At 34.9% G+C, this 20,256-nt stretch overlaps 1 protein-coding gene across 7 annotated transcripts in view; it reads left to right on the forward strand.

Annotated features, from left to right (window-relative positions):
* Window positions 1-20,256, forward strand: part of VEZT (vezatin, adherens junctions transmembrane protein) — a 65,959-nt gene that overhangs the window by 34,462 nt on the left and 11,241 nt on the right. For 4 of the 7 annotated variants that reach the window (XM_073213644.1, XM_073213646.1, XM_073213649.1 and 1 more), the window contains 6 exons: window positions 1,295-1,470; window positions 3,050-3,325; window positions 6,074-6,223; window positions 9,194-9,341; window positions 11,880-12,211; window positions 14,710-14,903. In XM_073213644.1, the coding sequence (XP_073069745.1) occupies window positions 1,295-1,470; window positions 3,050-3,325; window positions 6,074-6,223; window positions 9,194-9,341; window positions 11,880-12,211; window positions 14,710-14,903 (1,276 nt within the window). The remainder of the gene's footprint in view (window positions 1-1,294; window positions 1,471-3,049; window positions 3,326-6,073; window positions 6,224-9,193; window positions 9,342-11,879; window positions 12,212-14,709; window positions 14,904-20,256) is intronic. The other 3 variants (XM_073213645.1, XM_073213650.1, XM_073213647.1) reach the window with 2 other exon arrangements.

Below are 20,256 nucleotides of genomic sequence, written 5' to 3' on the forward strand. Positions count from 1 at the left end.
AGAATAATTAACTGACTAAGAAAAGAAAAACCATCACCTTCAAACTCCGAACCTAACTGGTTTTACTTTAATTGGTAAAGGCCTTGTTAATTAGAAGTTCTCTTTATTTTTTTATAAGTCTATTCCTAAATTTGATACAAAGTAAAACTTCGGGTTTTCTGGTAGAGCAAACTATATATAGGGAAGCAGAATCGACTACCAAAGACTTAGGATTTGAAATCAGAATTCTGGAAATTTCTTTAATCTCTTTGGGCTTCAGTTTACTCCTGTATAGAATGGAGAGGAGGATGATAAATGTACATCATAGGGTTACTGTGAGAAATAATGAATCTGCTCTAACTTTGCAACCTCACATCTGACCTCTACTATATACATGCTGCACAAAACTCATATCAATGACTTGGCAGTTCACCAAACTGGAGAGGCTTTTATTCTGTCCCACTCACTCTTCTAACTCTTTAAGCAGGTCAGTTCTTGTTCATTCTTCAAGGCTTAGTTCAGGCATCACCACTTGCCTTCTCTGACTTCATTGCAAGTTATAGTCCCTCTATGCCATTTTCATAATACCCTAGGTATATACCTCATTGCACTTCTTTGCACATCATGTTGTAACTGTTACTGTTAGTCCTATTCATTAAACTATGAATTCTCTCAAAGTAGAGACTTGTATGTCATGTTCATTTTTTTGTGTCCTTGGTGTCAAGCATGGTGCCTCTATGTATAAGATATTTCTTGATAGATGGATGGAAGGAAAAGAGGGAGGAATAAATGAGCTGGTATATGTGAAAGCATTTTGTAAACTCAAAGTGCTATGCACACATTAATGTGGTTTTTATATTACTTTACTGATATATTTTTAATATCGGAATGTCCATTTTTAGAAGGCCTTGATCCTGCTGATGTAATTCTTCAATATTGGCTATTCTGTTAAAATATCCAAGGGCAGCATCTTATATTACAGTATTCTATTTTCCATGTTGTATTAGAGCAATTTAATTAATTAGGCTTAACTAAAGAGGTTTACTACTCTATAATTACTTCACATCTCTCTATTAAAAATTTGTACTGCAGATCTGGTGGCTCGATAGTTTCCACCTCAATAATTATTGTTTCACATTTAACAGTGAAAGTAAAACCCCATCCATCATACTAAAGATGGGTTGGACTGTTGTTTCTTCTTGGAGTCTATTCTAAAAATAAATACCTCTAAATTTTATTAGCACATTAGGAGCTTAGCATTTAATGCAAAACTACGTATGTATTAATACCTCACTTCTGGTCTTTTAATGGCAAGGATATTGGATTCCGACTTGACTCACTGCATACCATCCTGCAACAGGAAGTTCTGTTACAAGAGGATGTGGAACTGATTGAGCTACTTGATCCCAGTATCCTGTCTGCAGGGCAACCTCAACAACAGGAAAATGGACACCTTCCAACACTTTGCTCCCTGGCAACCCCTAATATTTGGTACTATCCAGAAAACATCTATCACTTGCTTACAATATAGAATATTAGCAGAGGAAATCTGTCGTCCATTGTAAGGCATTATAAGCATTTCATACATTTTAGTATTACAATTAATGTCATGATATGCTAGAGGTTTTTTAAAAAGTACCTTTCTAAAAAGTAAATACTATTTAAAGTGAACTTTGAAAGAAACTCCAATTTGATTGTTATATATTTTCAACACAGTATAGTAAGTTCTGTGTTTAACAACCCAGCAAGCCAAAACAATGTTACCCATATATCTATGCATATGTGTGTATGCAAGCCTACCCAGTTCTTTATTTTTCTTTATAATTAGTAGATTATATCATAATCACATTGTGGAGACACCAAGGGTAGGATAGGACATGAAAGTATACAATCAATTACTGCTTTGCTGGCTAAGAAGAAATCATAAGGAATATGACGATTCAAACTACCCTAAAACTTTTTGACCACTTGAAGTATTCGCACCTAACAGGGTCTAATCTATTCTTTTAAAAAAGAATAGCAAAAAGGGATTTTATATATAGAACTGTTAATGACCTCTTCCTATTAAAGTATGAGTTTATTAAATGAACTAAATCGTTGCTCAAACTGCTCAGGTTATACACAGAATTGCATTCATTGGCCTCAGTGTACTGAATTTGTCTGTCCTTCCTGTCATACTGACAAGCACTTAATATTGTAACAACAAAGTAAGATGTTTTCCAAATATGTATCGTTCAGATATCCTCATGATGAAGTAAAGCATCTGATCCTTTAAAAACAAAAGAATTTAAAGAGCTGCTGGAAGGAAACAGGTTTTAAGAATTTTACAACTTTACTCTTAAGTTTCCTTTAGCAAATGAGATTAAGCAACTCTGAGGCCTGCAAGTACTTTGAGGCTGTTATTAATACATAAAAGTGTGTGATGAGATTTTTCTTTATCTCACCAGTGTCATCTAAAAGTAAAAGATTGTAAAATAGGGCACACAAATTCTAAGAAGCATTCTTATAGTTTGACTATATTCAAGTATTGTTCATGTTATTTTTCAGGTATCCTCAGACACGTCTCCCTCTATTCACCTCTTTTGTTATGTATACACATTTTCACCAAAGCCTTCATTACTTAAAAGACATATTTTAGTCTACAGATTTGTAATTGACATAAGTAAACATTTTCATACATATTTTTAGTTCAGTTAAAGCAGTGTAAAAGTATAACACTTATCCATATCATGGTCTGAAGTAAGTATGTATATTCTGATTTGTGGTGATGATTTCTTACAACTAGATGACTTTATTCAAAACAATTACTTATCAAGTATATATTATTTCTAATTGAAAAATGCATATGCTTATACTATGTTTCTTTGCAAATAAAGTCTGATTTTAGGAAAAAGGGACTCATCTCTAAATATTTTTCAAGTATTGTATTATTAAAGTTAGTATTTTTAATATTAAAAATTCATAAAAATTAAAGTATTTTTACTTTTAAATTTGTAAATTTGGATTTTTAAATAAGTAACTCATCTTTCTGTAGTGTGATGGATTTGTTTCCTTGGTTCCTCTGTTTTAGGGATGTCTCAATGCTATTCGCCTTCATTAGTTTGCTCATTATGCTTCCTACCTGGTGGATTGTATCTTCTTGGCTGATATGGGGAGTGATTCTATTTATTTATCTGATCATAAGGGCTTTGAGATTATGGAGGACAGCCAAACTACAAGTAACCCTAAAAAAATACAATGTCCATTTGGAAGATACAGCAACAAATAGTCGAGCTTTTACTAACCTTGTGAGGAAAGCTTTACGACTCATTCAAGAAACTGAAGTCATTTCCAGAGGATTTACACTGTGAGTTCACTTTTCATTTTATTTTGTAAATAATTTATTTTCTACTACATAGTTAAATTAGAATATTTATTGCCTATTTTTATTTGTTGCATTCACAGAAAAAGTCTGTGCTTACTGCTTATTAGAATCTATTAACTGCTAGACTAAGGAGTAAATACATTATATGCTAGACTTAATATATTGTGTGACTCAGCATATCTACTTTGAGAAACCAAAGTGCTTTGAGAGTCATAATAATTTCTGTGTGTTACCATGTGATTATATGAGTTAATATAGAGTCTAACATTGAACTTAGCATGAAACGCTACCCCCAAAAATGTCTGTTCCTTTACTCCCTGTCAGATGCTTTCTTTCCTCAGTTAAGTGATAGATGTATCTGGCATGAATTCATTTTGAAAAATCTTGCTATGTATAAATAATATTGTTTAGGTAAATGTTAACAGATATGGTGGCACTGATACTCTCAGAATATCCTGCAAATAATGATGTTTCACATTGCCATGAGAAATTAAATATTCACCTGTCTAGCTATAAGGGTATATATAGGCCGTTTGTTCTGTTATTAAAGGGAAAGTATTTATTGAGTACCAATATATTCCATTCACTATGCTAAAAAGTTTTGAATACAACTAAAGGCAAACAATTGTACGTGGTAGAGCAAATGTTCAAGTCCATTCCATCTGACACTAAAGCTTGTTTACAGTACAGTAGCCTGTCTGCTAAACACTAACAGATGATGGTTGTACTATGGTGTATTTAGTAGTACATACAACTTATGTAGCCTTTGCAATCTATAGGTGAGAGAAAATAAGTATATGGTGAATAATAATTATTGCTCTAAATTAGTTGTATCTGGAAAATCTTGGAAAGGGGGAGGGGAGCTGAAGAACCGTTGGCAGTCATCGCATCCTTCACTCTACTCTGCTCTATAATATTTAAACAGTTAGACAGTTTTGACATAAAAGCTGTATCTGGAAAATCATGAAACAAGGAAGTTGAAGAATCTCATTCTTCACTCTCTCGTGTACTAGATCGGTGTTTAAACAATCCTAAGACATAAAGATTTTGTAACTTCTTTTTGTACTCAATTAAAAATGTAACAGTCCTTAGTGTCTGTTACTTTTTGTCCTTCCACTTAGTAGGGCAAGTCTGCTTGTTGATGAGCACAGCAAATATTAACTTGTTTGAGTGTCATATTTTAAAAATTAAATATCACACTAAGAACAAGTAGTAACCCCTTTTCTTTCTTGACTTGCACAACATTTTATTGAGAGGACTGACTAGCAGAGTGGCTATGTGTCCAACTAATGCTTAGGCATGTATAGAGGATTCTGTGCCTTTTGTTCATTGTCCAGCTTTTGTCCTTATGTATAAAACTGACACAAGATTAAAATGGACTGGTTAGGTGATTTACCTCTGGATTATGACTTCTGTCTCTTCAAATGCAGACAGGCAGAAGAAATGTTGGAAAAAATTGTGCTTCATTTGTCTCCAAATAACTGGATAATGGATGAAAAAAATTTAAGGAATAATAACTCTTGAATCATAACTTTTAAAGAAATATTTTAGTTTTTAAAGTTGATTTAGTAAATGGAGCATAAACAACAGTGTCATATATTGAAAACATAAGTTGTTTTTTTGCCTTAATTTTTCATCTCTAGCAAATAATTTAACCTTTCTTTGCCTCATTCCCGTATTTTAAAATAAGCTTATCAGTCATTGTCCTATTTTTTAATAGATTTTTAATGCCTGAGAATATGTTTTAATTTAACATTTTAAAGTTTTGAATTAGATGTCTTGTTTTACAAGTTTGTGGTTATAGTATAAGAAATTTATAAATTCCAACACTTTGTTTTGCTGTTGGAATAGGTTACCCATTAGGTGAAAAAACGTACCCCATACCCATACAATATGTACTCATCATAGTTTCATTTGTAAAAGCATATACATTGCGAGGCAAATGTGCTGACCACTACACTAGGGAAACTGAAAGCATATACACTATATGTCATTGTTGCAGATAGGTATTCCCCATTTATCTTTTGCAAAGTGCTGTGAAATGTGCTTCCTTTTGAACAGTTTTGAAAGTAGCTATGCTACTACATAGTAACCCTTACTTTGCCTTTCTACTTGCATTCCCCTGTTGGCCACTGGTCCTGTTATCTTTCTGCGTCCCCTACTTCATTTTGAGTAGGTAAGTGCCAGTGGCAGCAGGTGGGTAAGTCTTTTTACCCTACTATTTGAATGTACAGAATGTATTTCTACACAATACTTGATTGTTCTGTACAGGTGACCAAAAATATAATTGAGCATATGTAAGTACATAGTAAGAATGTAGACATGTTTATAATTAAGGCTTTCATACTTAACTTTAGATAAAAGTTTTGAAAGCTGCATGTAAAATAGTATCACTTGACTATATTTTAGCAGATAGAGTGCCTATATTAAAAAGTTGCAACTTCTTCATAAATATTCCTACATTTCTGCTATATTTCAACTAAAATTCACTGTTCCCCCATATCTGAAGAAGCCTTTATTCTTTGGGATTTTAATGTTTTGTTTGTCTTTTTTCTGGCGGCTATATGTGTATCGGAAATGGCTATTTATAAGACCTGAGTTGGGATCTTTATAATAATTTTCTAATAAAAACCATGAAAAAGGAATTTTTTCTAAGTTAAATAGAATAGTGGATTTAGGAAAAAAAACTTTAGGACACCTGTACAGTTGTATCACATTTTACTTTTCAAGTTTGCTTGACAGGGTCAGTGCTGCTTGCCCATTTAATAAAGCTGGACAGCATCCCAGTCAGCATCTCATCGGTCTTCGGAAAGCTGTTTACAGAACTGTAAGAGCCAACTTTCAAGCAGCAAGGCTAGCTACCCTATATATGCTGAAAAAATATCCTTTTCTGTTGTATGTAAAATGTTTCTGGAGCCCTGAATATGGATATTATAGTTGCATCCTGTAAAAGTTAACTCTAAACTGAGATTGCCTATTCTGAAGTTAATTTATATCATCACTTCTATTTTAAAACTGGGAATGCTATCTAGGGGGAATGACAGTAACAGACAGGAAAAAAGTTCTGCTTTCATGTGGCTCATTTTTAACAAGGAAAAACTTCAGGTCCCTCCCTTTACTGGTCCAAAGAATAGAAGCAGAAGAACCTGGCTTTGCTAGTTCTGACATTTTAAAAAATTACTGAACATAGCAAACTGCGTCATGACTTGGAAATAAACTGGCAACAGGAAATCCTTCCCCTTTCAAACAACAGAAGCCTTAGAGTCAAAGTGGCTAAGTTTAAATTTTGGCTCTATCAGTTACTGCCTGGGCGACCTTAAGCAAGTTTCTTAACTCTCTGTATGTTGCCTTAGTCATTTTTAAAATTGCAATAATAACATAATCTGCCTGTGTTTCTTTTGAGGTCAAATAAGTTAGTGCATATGAAGTGCTTAGATAGTGTTTGACGTGTAATAAGCACTAAAAGACTGCATGACAATAAGTCTGTCACTTAAATTTACTAAATCAGGAAATTCGTTTTGTTAGGAAATAAAGGTGGTTAAGATCTTTATTTTAGTTAAGATTCATATGAAAGTTACCTTATGAAATGGAGTGCAAAAAGACTATGGTGTACCTTCAGTATGCTGGGTATTATAGCACTGATAAATACAATGCTTACAGTTTACAGAGTGCTTTATCTTCTGTCATTATATCCTTGATACAAACCTTTTGGTAAGATTTTCTTATCTCCACATTATGAGAGAAATAAAATCTCCACTCTTACAGTTTGCTCAGTGCCTTACAACTAACTAGTAAGAGATGAAGTTACGTCCTGACCATAAGGCTTAGAACTTAAAACAATTTATATATGTAAAACCTCTTCAGAAATTGAGAATAAGCATTTTAATATTAATTAAAAACTTGCCCATTCAGTTCCCCCACTGCCTAAATACCTGCCTGCTATGTAGTAGGAAGGCAGAGTAAAAATTTGTGCAACCTACTTTTAAGGACTTCTGAGTGTAGTCAATAAATAAAGCTGGCATTCATAATACAGTGTGTGTACCCAGGGTGCCTTCCAACATAGCAGGACAATGTACTTGGCCTGCAGGGAAAGACAGTGCTTTCAGCGAAGTGACAGCTGAGTTGACCCTCAAGGAATGAGTAAGGGTTGACCTTGAGGATGATTACCACATTCCAAGTAGAAGGAAGCAAATATGTGGAATGAAATAGAGATAAGAAAGTGTGCCATGTGAATTGAAAGTAGGTATTCATTCAGTAAATATTTATTGAGTATAAACTCAAGTGCCAAGCAATATGCTAGTCACTATATACTTATAAGCATAATAGACATGGTCCCTGCCTCAGGAAACTTACAGTGTAATGAGGGATGCGTAAGTAAGATGGGATAGCCTAACAGAGATAACAAATTGTAAGAGTTCCCGGTGACAGTCACTTTTTTAGATATATAGACGTAGCAGTGAGCAAGACAGATGAGAGTTTCTAGTGGATGAGGTAATGAATAAAAAGTAAATCAATGAGATGTTCAGATAATTTGCTATAAAGAAAAAACCCAAGGGACTAGGACAAAGAGTGGTTGCTGCTTGTGATTGGATGGCAGGGGAAGGCCTCCCTAAGAGCTGACATTTGAACTGAGATTTAGGTGAGGAGAAAGATTGGGTTCCAGTTAGATGGACCAGTAAATATAAAGATCTTTATATATGACAGCAACTTTGAAAATGTATGGAGAAATGGATCATTTCTTGTCAAAATACAAATGTCTAAAACTGACCTAGGAAAAATTAAAAACTTGAAGAGATTTGGCATACAATAAAAAAAACTTTCATCTAAAAATTAAAACACCTGCTTATATGTAAATAATGCAAAATATGCAGCTCTAAAAAAGTGACAGAGTTCTTTAGGTACTACTGTGAAACGATCCCCAAATTTTATTGTTGAATGAACAGAGCAATATTTATACTACCCTTCCATTTGTGTGTGAAAGACATTGTATATATATGTGGGGATAAGTAAATATGTGTGCATGTGTACATTTACATAAATATCTCCATGTACATACACATTTCTATTTCTATTTACTTTTATGTATGCATTGTCTGTATAAAATATCTTGCAAGATACACAAGGATATCTTGAAGGAAACAAGTAACAATGATTGTCTGCCTTTGGCTAAAGGAACTAAGGGAATGGGGGAGGAAGCAATTTTTACCATATACCTTAAAAACTTGTGAATTTTTGATCTTGTGAATATATTACATATTCAAAAACAGAATGCATTAAAAATTTTTTAAGTACAGGTCCAGATGGTTTTTAAGTAGGGAAAATAAATCACAAAGTAGTTATCAACAGATGCCTATGAGCAAGGGAAATGGGGAAACAGGACAGTAGTCCATGTCAAACAACTTTGAGAGGACAGGCTTAGTGCTCCTTTTATCAGGAGTGTATGTATTTCAGATAATTATGAGCTTATGATGTTCTGCTGTATGCATTACTGGGAGGAAAAGAGAAGTTTTTACTGAAGCACAGTGAGGACCTGAGCCCTATACAATAAAGTAAGCAGTAACAGTTTCAAAAGGTACCTGTCAAAAGTAACTAAGTTAGCATTTAGCACTTGTGAAGAATTGAACTTTTAGTACTTTGGATACAAAAATGTTATTCATATATATCCTATAAAATATCTAAGGTATGTTAATACATTAAGATTTTAAGATTCATTTCTTTTTTAAAAATTGATATTAATCTCCTCCAGTCAAAGTTCAGGATAAAGATTAGCAAAGGTAATTTTGGACAGTTATGCAGTATCCTTTATACTTTAATGAAAAGGCTTTGTTGATTGCCTTAACCTAATTTAACCTACCCCCTGAATTCTGAGAGTGACAACATAACCAACTACATCTGTGTGGTGCCTTTTAAGGAGCTGGGCCTTGGACTTAGTGAAGATCAGATTTCAGAAGAGGAAGCACATAACCTTACAGATGGCTTCAGCCTGCCTGCTTTAAAGGTAATCCATTTGTGGAAGGGAAGGGCTAAAAAAAAGGTAGGTTCACTTGGATTGTGCTTTTGCTTTCTGAAGATGAATCATGTACGTTACCTTTATGGTTTCCTGAATACCATCACCATAATAGCCTTATTAGCCTTAATATAGTCATAAAAGCCATTGTAGACTTAAAGCTACTTTTATAAGCTGAGAGCATTGTAAAGATTAGATAAGGAGATTTTTATATTTTGATTTCAAAATACTTAAAATTCTACTATAAACATTTCTTACCTTAAATCAGAGTTTGGAGATAAGTGAGTTGTTTTTGCTAATAGGAAACCAATATAGGTGATTTTATGACTAGCCATTTGTTTTAACAAACATAGGTGAATTTATAAGATCTACATCTTCCCTTAGAAAGTCTCCAAAATTCTTATTTAGAACAAGAATTTTTTCATAATTAGAAGCCACATAAAAGAATATATTTGATTATGTAAGAATTAAGCTTCTAAATGCTGCATATTTTAAATGAAAAAAATTGCAATGATTTATATAAAAGGACTTGGATTTTTTTCTGTGTAAAGAGCACTAAAGTTTGTAAAACCTATAGAAGGTAGGTCAGGTGCATGACCTGGCAGTTCACAAAAGAACTAGAAATAGCCAGTAAATACAGTAAAACTTTGATTCTTATTTGAAATAGTTCTTATTTAAATGAAAGAAACTCAAAAAAAAATAGTAAGTAAATATTTTGCTAAGGGTATTAAAAGGTGATAATATGTATTATCTATGAAGACTGGAGAGTTGGTATAAGTTGGTTAACTTTAGAAGTGCATACCAATCTTCACAAAGGTGTGTGCATTTTACTCTAGCAGTTTTAAACTTACAGATTTATCTGAGGAAGACATCAAAGATAAAGTATGTTCATGTTATTACTACAATAGCAAATATTGGAAACAAATTAAGTTTGTTATTGTGACATTAGTAACGATTTATTGTACAGTCATTGAAGTTAGTAGAAAAATAATAGCATGGAAAACATAAATGAAAGCAAGTTACAAAAACTGTGTGGTATGGTTTCAATAGTAATTTTAAAAAGTCAATTCAAATGTCGTTGTAAATTTCCTCTCAATATTTAGCAAATTCCACTTAAATGTTTATTTGCATTTGGCAACATGAAAATAAATGCAAGTGCCATTGACAGGTGTTGTATTTATTAAGATCAATTTTGCTTTGAGATTGTATAAGCTTCTATATCTTAAATTTGCAGATTCACACCAATGTTCTGGGTTTTTTTGTTTTATTTTTCTTTTCTGTTACTAGAAATTTGCCTTGACTTATTCCTACCCTCATTCTAACCCACTTCAGTAAATGGCACCACAGAATTTATTAAGCTAGAAACCTGGGTACCATCCTTCTTACTCCTTACATCCCATCTGTCAACAGATTCCTGTGTCTGTTCGACCTTCACAATGTTGAAATCCATCCACTTTTTCCAGTGTCCCTTCTCACCGTTGTAGTACTGGCCACATTGTTTCTTCCCTTGGCTACTGCAATTTTTTTTTTTTTGGTTTTCTAGGCTGCAAAGTTCTTATTGGTGCCTTTAGTTTCCTGATTGTCTGTTTCAGAAGGTAATTTGACACATAAAGAGCCTTAAAAATGGTATATGCTTTGAATCAGTAATTCCACTTCTGCAAAAGATGCTTGTTGTGCCTGGTCCTTTTTGCTCACCCATATTATGTATCCTGAGGAGACATAAAATATCTGCACTGAAGAGTCCTTATCTCTCTTTTTGTATTTGAAATTTTCACTAGTTTTTAAAATTACAAAGTAGTATGTTTCCTGCTTTTTAAAAAAATCCATGTGACAATGTTTTAAATCAAAATTTCCTATTTACCCATAAACTGTGGCTATCTCCTCAGCCAGAGCAGCCTCCCTATCCAAAGAGCAAACAAAAAAATGTGTTTCAGAGTTTTGGTTTAATTGGATAAAATGGCCATGATTAGATAATAAATCAGTTTTGTTTTGTTTTTTAACAGTAGCTATGCTGACTTGATTCTTTAAGTAGCTGTGGCCCAAAACTCTGGAAATATTCCTTGATAATACTTTTTCTCTCATAAACAATCCATCAAGAGATTCTGTCAGTTCTTTCACAGTAAATCCAGAGTCTAACTACTGCCTACCTATAACCCACTTGTTTCTTTGGCCCAGTCATTCCTACTGTCTTCTTTTCTACTTTGTGTAAACTTTTAAAATAATTCATCAAGGAACATTCACTTCTAATAGATGTTTCTCATTCCATCAGCCCTTACTTTCTAGGATAGAACTATTCAAAATGACAATTGGTGTTACCTGCTATATTAGGATCAGAAGTTCCCATGCACTATCACTACATAATTTGATACAACATTCTTGGTTAATCTTGGGAGCTAGTTTGGGACATTCATTACTTAAGATAAAGTGAAAAATTTAAACCAGAAGTTAAGATAACAAATCTGTTGTTTGTTTTGAATTCTGTCCAGTATCTTTTTATTGATGTAGTCCTTTTTTCTGTTTTTTCGTTAGGTTTTATTCCAACTCTGGGTGGCACAGAGTTCAGAGTTCTTCAGACGGTTAGCCCTCTTACTTTCTACAGCTAATTCACCTCCTGAACCGTTACTTACTCCAGCACTTTTGCCTCATCATATTTTATCTGATGTGACTCAAGGTCTACCTCATGCTCATTCTGCCTGCCTGGAAGAGCTTAAGCGCAGCTATGAGTTTTATCGGTACTTTGAAACTCAGCACCAGTCAGCACCCCAGTGTTTATCCAAAACTCAGCAGAAGTCAAGAGAACTGAATAACGTTCACACAGCAGTTCGCAGCTTGCAGCTTCATCTGAAAGCATTACTGAATGAGTAAGTTTATAAGCCATATTAGGAAATGTCCCCACGGAGAGCAACCTTCATTCTTGTGCCATTGTGACTGTTGGCTGGTATCCTAGCTAGAAAGAAGTAGCAAAATGGAGACATACAGCAGGAGGGATGGCTTAGAGCTATGAATGTAACAGAGAAACAATGATATGTTTGTAAGTACTGTAATTGGAAGTAGTAAATTACAATTTTTACTTTTTCTGATTTCAGCAGAAAACCTAGAAAGACAGCGCAAAACTGGATGTTGTTCATTCTATTTTTAAGAGCTGAAATGGAGACGTTTACTAAGAATGAGCTTGTTTTAGCTCTCTTTAAGTAGGACTCTTAAACTGGAACTGTAGTCTAAGAGAAATGTCTGCCAGCACTGACTAAATTATGAGAGGTATTGTTATATATATAGAGTAATATAATACTATTTTTCTAAATAAGTTATAGCAGATTTTTATGTTTTTCTGTAGCACAGGATAAGCATTTTGGCCCCAGTTGAATATTAAAATGTGGGGTCCATAGTTTTTATTTGTTGATATTCTACTTTGCATGGTATTGTTGACACTCTGCCTTGGTAAAACATAAGGTCCAATCATTCCAGTGAAATTTTTCTGTAATTACACTCACATTATAGGACTGGATCAAATGAATGGTTGGATTCATGTAGTGTTGTTGGTAATCAGGAAGGTCATAGGAATTTAATGAGTTGATAAGATTAAAGCTGATGTACTTGACCCTGGGCACCAGGCAAGAAGTGGAAGGGGAGGGCAACAATCCATTTGGTAAGGTTAAAAAATGGTTCAAAAGATTTGAAGTCTCAGTAAAATCAAAAGGCTTTTGTGAGTGAGGAAAGATGTGGTGTATAAAGATAGGAAATTAAGGTCAGAAAGACATTTTGATTAGATAAGTTTTTACCCATCAATTCAAGGTCTGTAAAAGGTACTTAAGGCTGATGTAAAAGTTAGGCATGGGGGAAAGGAAGACACTATGAGGCAGGGATATTCCAGTGGTCTGACGCTGCTGTTCTAAGAAAGCAGGTGAACGCTAACCTGCCTCAGCCCTGTCTCACACAGGGAGTATGAGAGATAAGAGTGGGTGACCAAGGTTGGATCATCATCAGAGGAAAACAGGATTTCAGTGGAAAGGTTTTATTGGGCAAAGCCAGAGTCTAAAGAATTGATTTTGACAAGAGAATCAGAAATACACAGGACATAATAGAATGTGTCAAAATGAGGGAAGATGGCTCAGCGAAGGAAGAGTGCTACATTTGGACATAAAAATGAAAAAGAAAGGCTTTTACTTTGGGCAGGGGTTGTGCATTAGGCATGGGAAGTATGTTGTTTCCTGTTTAAAAATGAAGTACTGTCTATATAATACCCTATGTCACCTTTCAAAATATTTTAAATAGAGAATATACTAGTCACAAACCATCATATCTGATTTGCTCTGTGGCACTGCTATGCACAACTTTAACAAGTGTTATCTAAAAAATTGTTTTCTGTTTCATTCCTCCCTCTGGATTGTCCCCGTTAATACTCCCACTCTCACTTGCCTACAGTAGGGCACTAACCCTGTAACCGTTCTCCCCACCTATCGAGTCTGCACTGCCGATTAATGTTTCTGAGAAATAAATTTTCTTTCTCACTTAACTGAAAATCTTACTGGTTTCAGAGTATAGCAGCATAGACTATAATAATAGCATTTATAAAGTATATAAAACATTCTATAGAAAGGATTTGCCATAATCAGACTACAAGCTGCTTTTCACTTTTTCTTTCTCACTTTTTTAGTCCACACAAACTGTGTAAATGCCTTTTCCCGTGTACCACTTAGGATGACCTTCATCTTTTGTACTTGCTCAAATTTTATCCATCCTTTAATGCTACCTCAAAAGTACCTTTTCCTTAGCTGTTTCCTCTCTGAACCCATTGCTGGTAGTTACTTCCCCTTCCAAATTCTTACATAACACTATATTTATCTCTCTGTGGTACTATACTTTTGTGTCTGGACTCAGCACAGCTTTACAGCTTAAAAGCCATATGTCTGGGCAAGTATCTTCAACTCTCTGGACTTAATTCTTTATCCATAAAATGGAAATAAAATGTTACAACTTTTTATGATATTGCATTACATATATATTTGTATGATTTCTCTGGTTCATTGTTTCTTATAGGTAGTAGGTGGATTTAAATAATCCTTTCAGTTCATAAAATGCCTTGTGTGTATGCAAAAATATGTGTTGAATAAACATGGTATTCTTTATAAGCTTTGAAAACAATTGTGGTAAATACATGTAACATAAAATTTACCATTTAACTACCTTTAAGTGAATAGTTCAGTGGCATAATTTATATGTACATTCTTCTACAACCATTAACATCTTCCATCTCCAGAACTCTTTTCATTTTAAAACTTATTTCTTAAATAAGCCTTGTGAATTACAAATTTTCCATTTCATATCTTAGAAATCTATTTCTCTTTTTCTTTATACGCAGGGTAATAATTCTTGAAGATGAACTTGAAAAGCTTGTTTGTACTAAAGAAACACAAGAACTAGTGTCAGAATCCTATCAAATCCTAGAACAGAAATTAAAGTTGATTCAGCCCCATGTTCAAGCAAGCAACAATTGCTGGGAAGAGGCCATCTCTCAAGTGGACAAACTGCTACGAAGGAATCCAGACAGAAAAGGTACCATAAGAGATTTCTTTTGCATACATTTATCAGACATGCTTATCCCACTCCAGTCGGATTTTATCAGGTGTATTTCTTGTTTCCATGAGGAAACTGACTTGACAAAATATATTACTATTAAAAAAAAGTTGAATTTATGTACAAATAAATATACAACCTTAGTTCTTAATTTTGTAAATAAAAAATGACTATGATCTGAAAGTTGCTTGAATTATACACCACTTTTTTTTGTATCATTAATCTACAATTATATGAACATTATGTTTACTAGGCTCCACCCTTCACCAAGTCCCCCCGACATACCCCTTCACAGTCACTGTCCATCAGCGTAGTAAGATGCTGTAAAATCACTACTTGTCTTGTCTGTTGTAGAGCCCGCCCCCTACCCCTCCCACATTATACATGCTAATTGTAATGCCCCCTTTCTTTTTCCCCTCCCTTATCCCTCCCTTCCCACCCATCCTCCCCAGTCCCTTTCCCTTTGGTAACTGTTAGGCCATTCATGGGTTCTGTGATCCTGCTACTGTTATGTTCCTTCAGTTCTTCTTTGTTGTTATACTCCACATATGAGTGAAATCATTTGGTGCTTGTCTTTCTCCGCCTGGCTTATTTCACTAAGCATAATACCCTCTAGCTCCATTCATGTTGTTGCAAATGTTAGGATTTGTTTTCTTCTTATGGCTGAGTAATATTCCATTGTCTATATGTACCACATCTTCTTTATCCATTCATCTACTGATGGACATTTAGGTTGGTTCCATTTCTTGGCTATTTTAAATAGTACTGCAATAAACATAGGGATGCATCTGTCATTTTCAAACTGGGCTGCTGCATTCTTAGGGTAAATTCCTAAGTGGAATTCCTGGGTCAAATGGTATTTCTATTTTGAGCATTTTGAGGAACCTCCATACTGCTTTCCACAATGGTTGAACTAATTTACATTCCCACCCACAGTGTAGGAGGGCTCCCCTTTCTCCACAACCTCACCAACATTTGTTGTTGTTTGTCTTTTGGATGGTGGTGATCCTTATTGGTGTGAGGTGGTATCTCATGGTGGTTTTAATTTGCATTTCTCTGATGACAAGCGATGTGGAGCATCTTTTCATGTGTCTGTTGGCCGTCTGAATTTCTTCTTTACAGAACTGTCTATTCAGCTCCTCTGCCCATTTTTTAATTGGATTATTTGCTTTTTGTTTGTTGAGGTGTTTATATATTTTCCTCTTTATATATTTTGGATGTCAACCCTTTATCGGATCTGTCATTTACGAATATATTCTCCCATACTATAGGATACCTTTTTGTTCTATTGATGGTGTCCTTTGCTGTACAGAAGCTTTTCAGTTTGATATAGTCCCATTTGTTCATTTTTGCGTTTGTTTCCCTTGCTCGGGGAGATATGTTCAAGAAGAGGTCACTCATGTTTATGTCTAAGAGATTTTTGCCTATGTTTTTTTCTAAGAGTTTTATGGTTTCATGACTTACATTCAAGTCTTTGATCCATTTTGAATTTACTTTTGTGTGTGGAGCTAGACAGTGATCCAGTTTCATTCTCTTACATGTAGCTGTCCAGTTTTGCCAGCACCATCTGTTGAAGAGACTGTCATTTCCCCATTGTATCTCCATGGCCCCTTTATCGAATATTAGTTGACCATATATGTTTGGGTTAATGTCTGGAGTCTGTATTCTGTTCCATTGGTCTGTGGCTCTGTTCTTGTGCCACTACCAAATTGTCTTGATTACTGTGGCTTTGTAGTAGAGCTTGAAGTTGGGGAGTGAGATCCCCCCCACTTTATTCTTCCTTCTCAGGATTGCTTTAGCTATTCGGGGTCTTCGGTGGTTCCATATGAATTTTTGAATGATTTGTTCCAGTTCATTGAAGAATGCTGTTGGTAGTTTGATAGGGATTGCATCGAATCTGTATATTGCCTTGGGCCGGATGGCCATTTTGACGATATTAATTCTTGCTAGCCAGGAGCATGGGATGAGTTTCCATTTGTTAGTGACCTCTTTAATTTCTCTTAAGAGTGTTTTGTAGTTTTCAGGGTATAGGTCTTTCACTTCCTTGGTTAGGTTTATTCCTAGGTATTTTATTCTTTTTGATGCTATTGTGAATGGAATTGTCTTCCTGATTTGTCTATTGGTTTATTGTTAGTGTATAGGAAAGCCACAGATTTCTGTGTGTTAATTTTGTATCCTGCAACTTAGCTCAATTCCGATATTAGCTCTAGTAGTTTTGGAGTGGAGTCTTTAGGGTTTTTTATGTACAATATCATGTCATCTGCAAATAGTGACAGTTTTACCAATCTGGATTCCTTGTATTTCTTTGTTTTGTCTAATTGCCATGTCTAGGACCTCCAGTACTATGTTGAACAACAGTGGGGATAGTGGGCATCCCTGTCTTGTTCCCGATCGCAGAGGAAAAGCTTTCAGCTTCTCGCTGTTCAGTATGATGTTGGCTGTGGGTTTATCATATATGGCCTTTATTATGTTGAGGTACTTGCCTTCTATACCCATTTTGTGGAGAGTTTTTATCATGAATGGATGTTGAATTTTGTCGAATGCTTTTTCAGCATCTATGGAGTTGATCATGTGGTTTTTTCCCTTCTTTTTGTTGATGTGGTGGATGATGTTGATAGATTTTCAAATGTTGTACCATCATTGCATCCCTGGGATGAATCTCAGTTGGTCATGGTGTATGATCCTTTTGATGTATTTTTTAATTCAGTTTGCTAATATTTTGTTGAGTATTTTTACATCTACGTTCATCAGGGATATTGGTCTGTAGTTTTCATTTTTGGTCGGGTCTTTGCCTGGTTTTGGTATTAGGGTGATGTTGGCTTCATAGAATGAGTTTGGGAGTATTCCCTCCTCTTCTATTTTTTGGAAAACTTTAAGGAGAATGGGTAGTATGTCTTCTTTGTATGTCTGATAAAATTCCGAGGTAAATCCACCTGGCCCGGGGGTTTTGTTCTTTGGTAGTTTTTTTATTACCGCTTCAATTTCGTTGCTGGTAATTGGTCTGTTTAGATTTTCTGTTTCTTTCTGGATCAGTCTTGGAAGTCTGTATTTTTCTAGGAAGTTGTCCATTTCTCCTAGGTTTCCCAGCTTGTTAGCATATAGGTTTTCATAGTATTCTCTAATAATTCTTTGTATTTCTGTGGGGTCTGTCGTGATTTTTCCTTTCTCGTTTCTGATTCTGTTGATTTGTGTTGACTCTCTTTTCCTCTTAATAAATCTGGCTAGAGGCTTATCTATCTATTTTGTTTATTTTCTCGAAGAACCAGCTCTTGGTTTCATTGATTTTTTTCTATTGTTTTATTCTTCTCAATTTTATTTATTTCTTCTCTGATCTTTATTATGTCCCTCCGTCTGCTGACCTTAGGCCTCATTTGTTCTTTTTCCAATTTTGATAATTGTGACATTAGACCATTTATTTGGGATTATTCTTCCTTTTTTAAATATGCCTGGATTGCTATATACTTTCCTCTTAAGACTTCTTTTGCTGTGTCCCACAGTAGTTGGGGCTTAGTGTTGTTGTTGTCGTTTGTTTCCATATATTGTTGGATCTCCATTTTGATTTGGTCATTGATCCATTGATTATTTAGGAGTGTGTTGTTAAGCCTTCATGTGTTTGTGAGCCTTTTTGCTTTCTTTGTGCAGTTTATTTCTAGTTTTATGCCTTTGTGGTCTGAAAAGTTGGTTCGTAGGATTTCAATCTTTTGGAATTTACTGAGGCTCTTTTTGTGGCCTAGTATGTGGTCTATTCTGGAGAATGTTCCATGTGCACTTGAGAAGAATGTGTATCCTGTTGCTTTTGGATGTAGAGTTCTGTAGATGTCTATTAGGTCCATCTGTTCTAGGGTGTTGTTCAGTGACTCTGTGTCCTTATTTATTTTCTGTCTGGTGCATCTGTCCTTTGGAGTGAGTGGTGTGTTGAAATCTCCCAAAATGAATGCATTGCATTCTATTTCTTCCTTTAATTCTGTTAGTATTTGTTTCATATATGTTGGTGCTCCTGTATTGGGTGTACATATATCTATAATGGTTATATCCTCTTGTTGGACTGAGCCCTTTATCATTATGTAATGTCCTTCTTTGTCTTTTGTTACTTTCTTTATTTTGAAGTCTGTTTTGTCTGATACCAGAATTGCAACACCTGCTTTTTTCTCTCTGTTGTTTGCATGAAATATCTTTTTCCATCCCTTGACTTTTAGTCTGTGCATGTCTTTGGGTTTGAGGTGAGTCTCTTGTAAGCAGCATATAGATGGGTATTGCTTTTTTATCCATTCTATTACTCTGTCTTTTGATTGATGCATTCAGTCCATTTACATTTAGGGTGATTATTGAAAGATACGTACTTATTGCCATTGCAGGCTTTAAGTTTGTGGTTACCAAAGGTTCAAGGTTAGCTTCTTTACTATCGTACTGTCTAACTTAACTCACTTATTGAACTATTATAAACACTATCTGATGATTCTTTATTTCTCTCCCTTCTTATTCCTCCTCCTCCCTTCTTCATATGTTGGGTGTTTTGTTCTGTGCTCTTTTTAGGAGTGCTCCTATCTAGAGCAGTCCCTGTAAGGTGCCCTGTAGAGGTGATTTGTGGGAGGCAAATTCCCTCAACTTTTGCTTGTCTGGGAATTGTTTAATCCCTCCTTTATATTTAAATGATAATCGTGCTGGATACAGTATCCTTGGTTCAAGGCCCTTCTGTTTCATTGCATTAAATATATCATGCCATTCTCTTCTGGCCTGTAGGTTTTCTGTTGAGAAGTCTGATGATAGCCTGATGGGTTTTCCTTTGTAGGTGACCTGTTCTCTCTCTCTGGCTGCCTTTAATACTCTGTCCTTGTACTTGATGTTTGCCATTTTAATTATTATGTGTCTTGATGTTGTCCTCTTTGGGTCCCTTCTTTTGGGAGTTCTGTGTGCTTCCATGGTCTGAGCAACTATTTCCTCCCCCAGTTTGGGGAAGTTTTCAGCAATTATTTCTTCAAAGACACTTTCTATCCCTTTTTCTCTCTCTTCTAATTCTGGTACCCCTATAATGCAGATATTGTTCCTTTTGGATTGGTCACACAGGTCTGTTTATATTGTTTCATTTCTGGAGATCCTTTTATCTCTCTCTGCATCAGCTTCTATGTGTTCCCGTTCTCTGGTTTCTATTCCATTAATGGCCTCTTGCATCCCGTCCATTCTGCTTTTAAGTTCTTCCATAGATTGTTTTATTTCTGTAGTCTCCCTCTGTGCTTGCTCCTTTAGCTCTTGCCTATTTCTCTGCAGATCCATCAGCATGTTTATGATTTTTATTTTGAATTCTTTTTCAGAGAGACTGGTTTGGTCTATCTCC

Source organism: Manis javanica, chromosome 10, assembly GCF_040802235.1.
Source record: "Manis javanica isolate MJ-LG chromosome 10, MJ_LKY, whole genome shotgun sequence".
Classification (NCBI taxonomy): domain Eukaryota; kingdom Metazoa; phylum Chordata; class Mammalia; order Pholidota; family Manidae; genus Manis; species Manis javanica.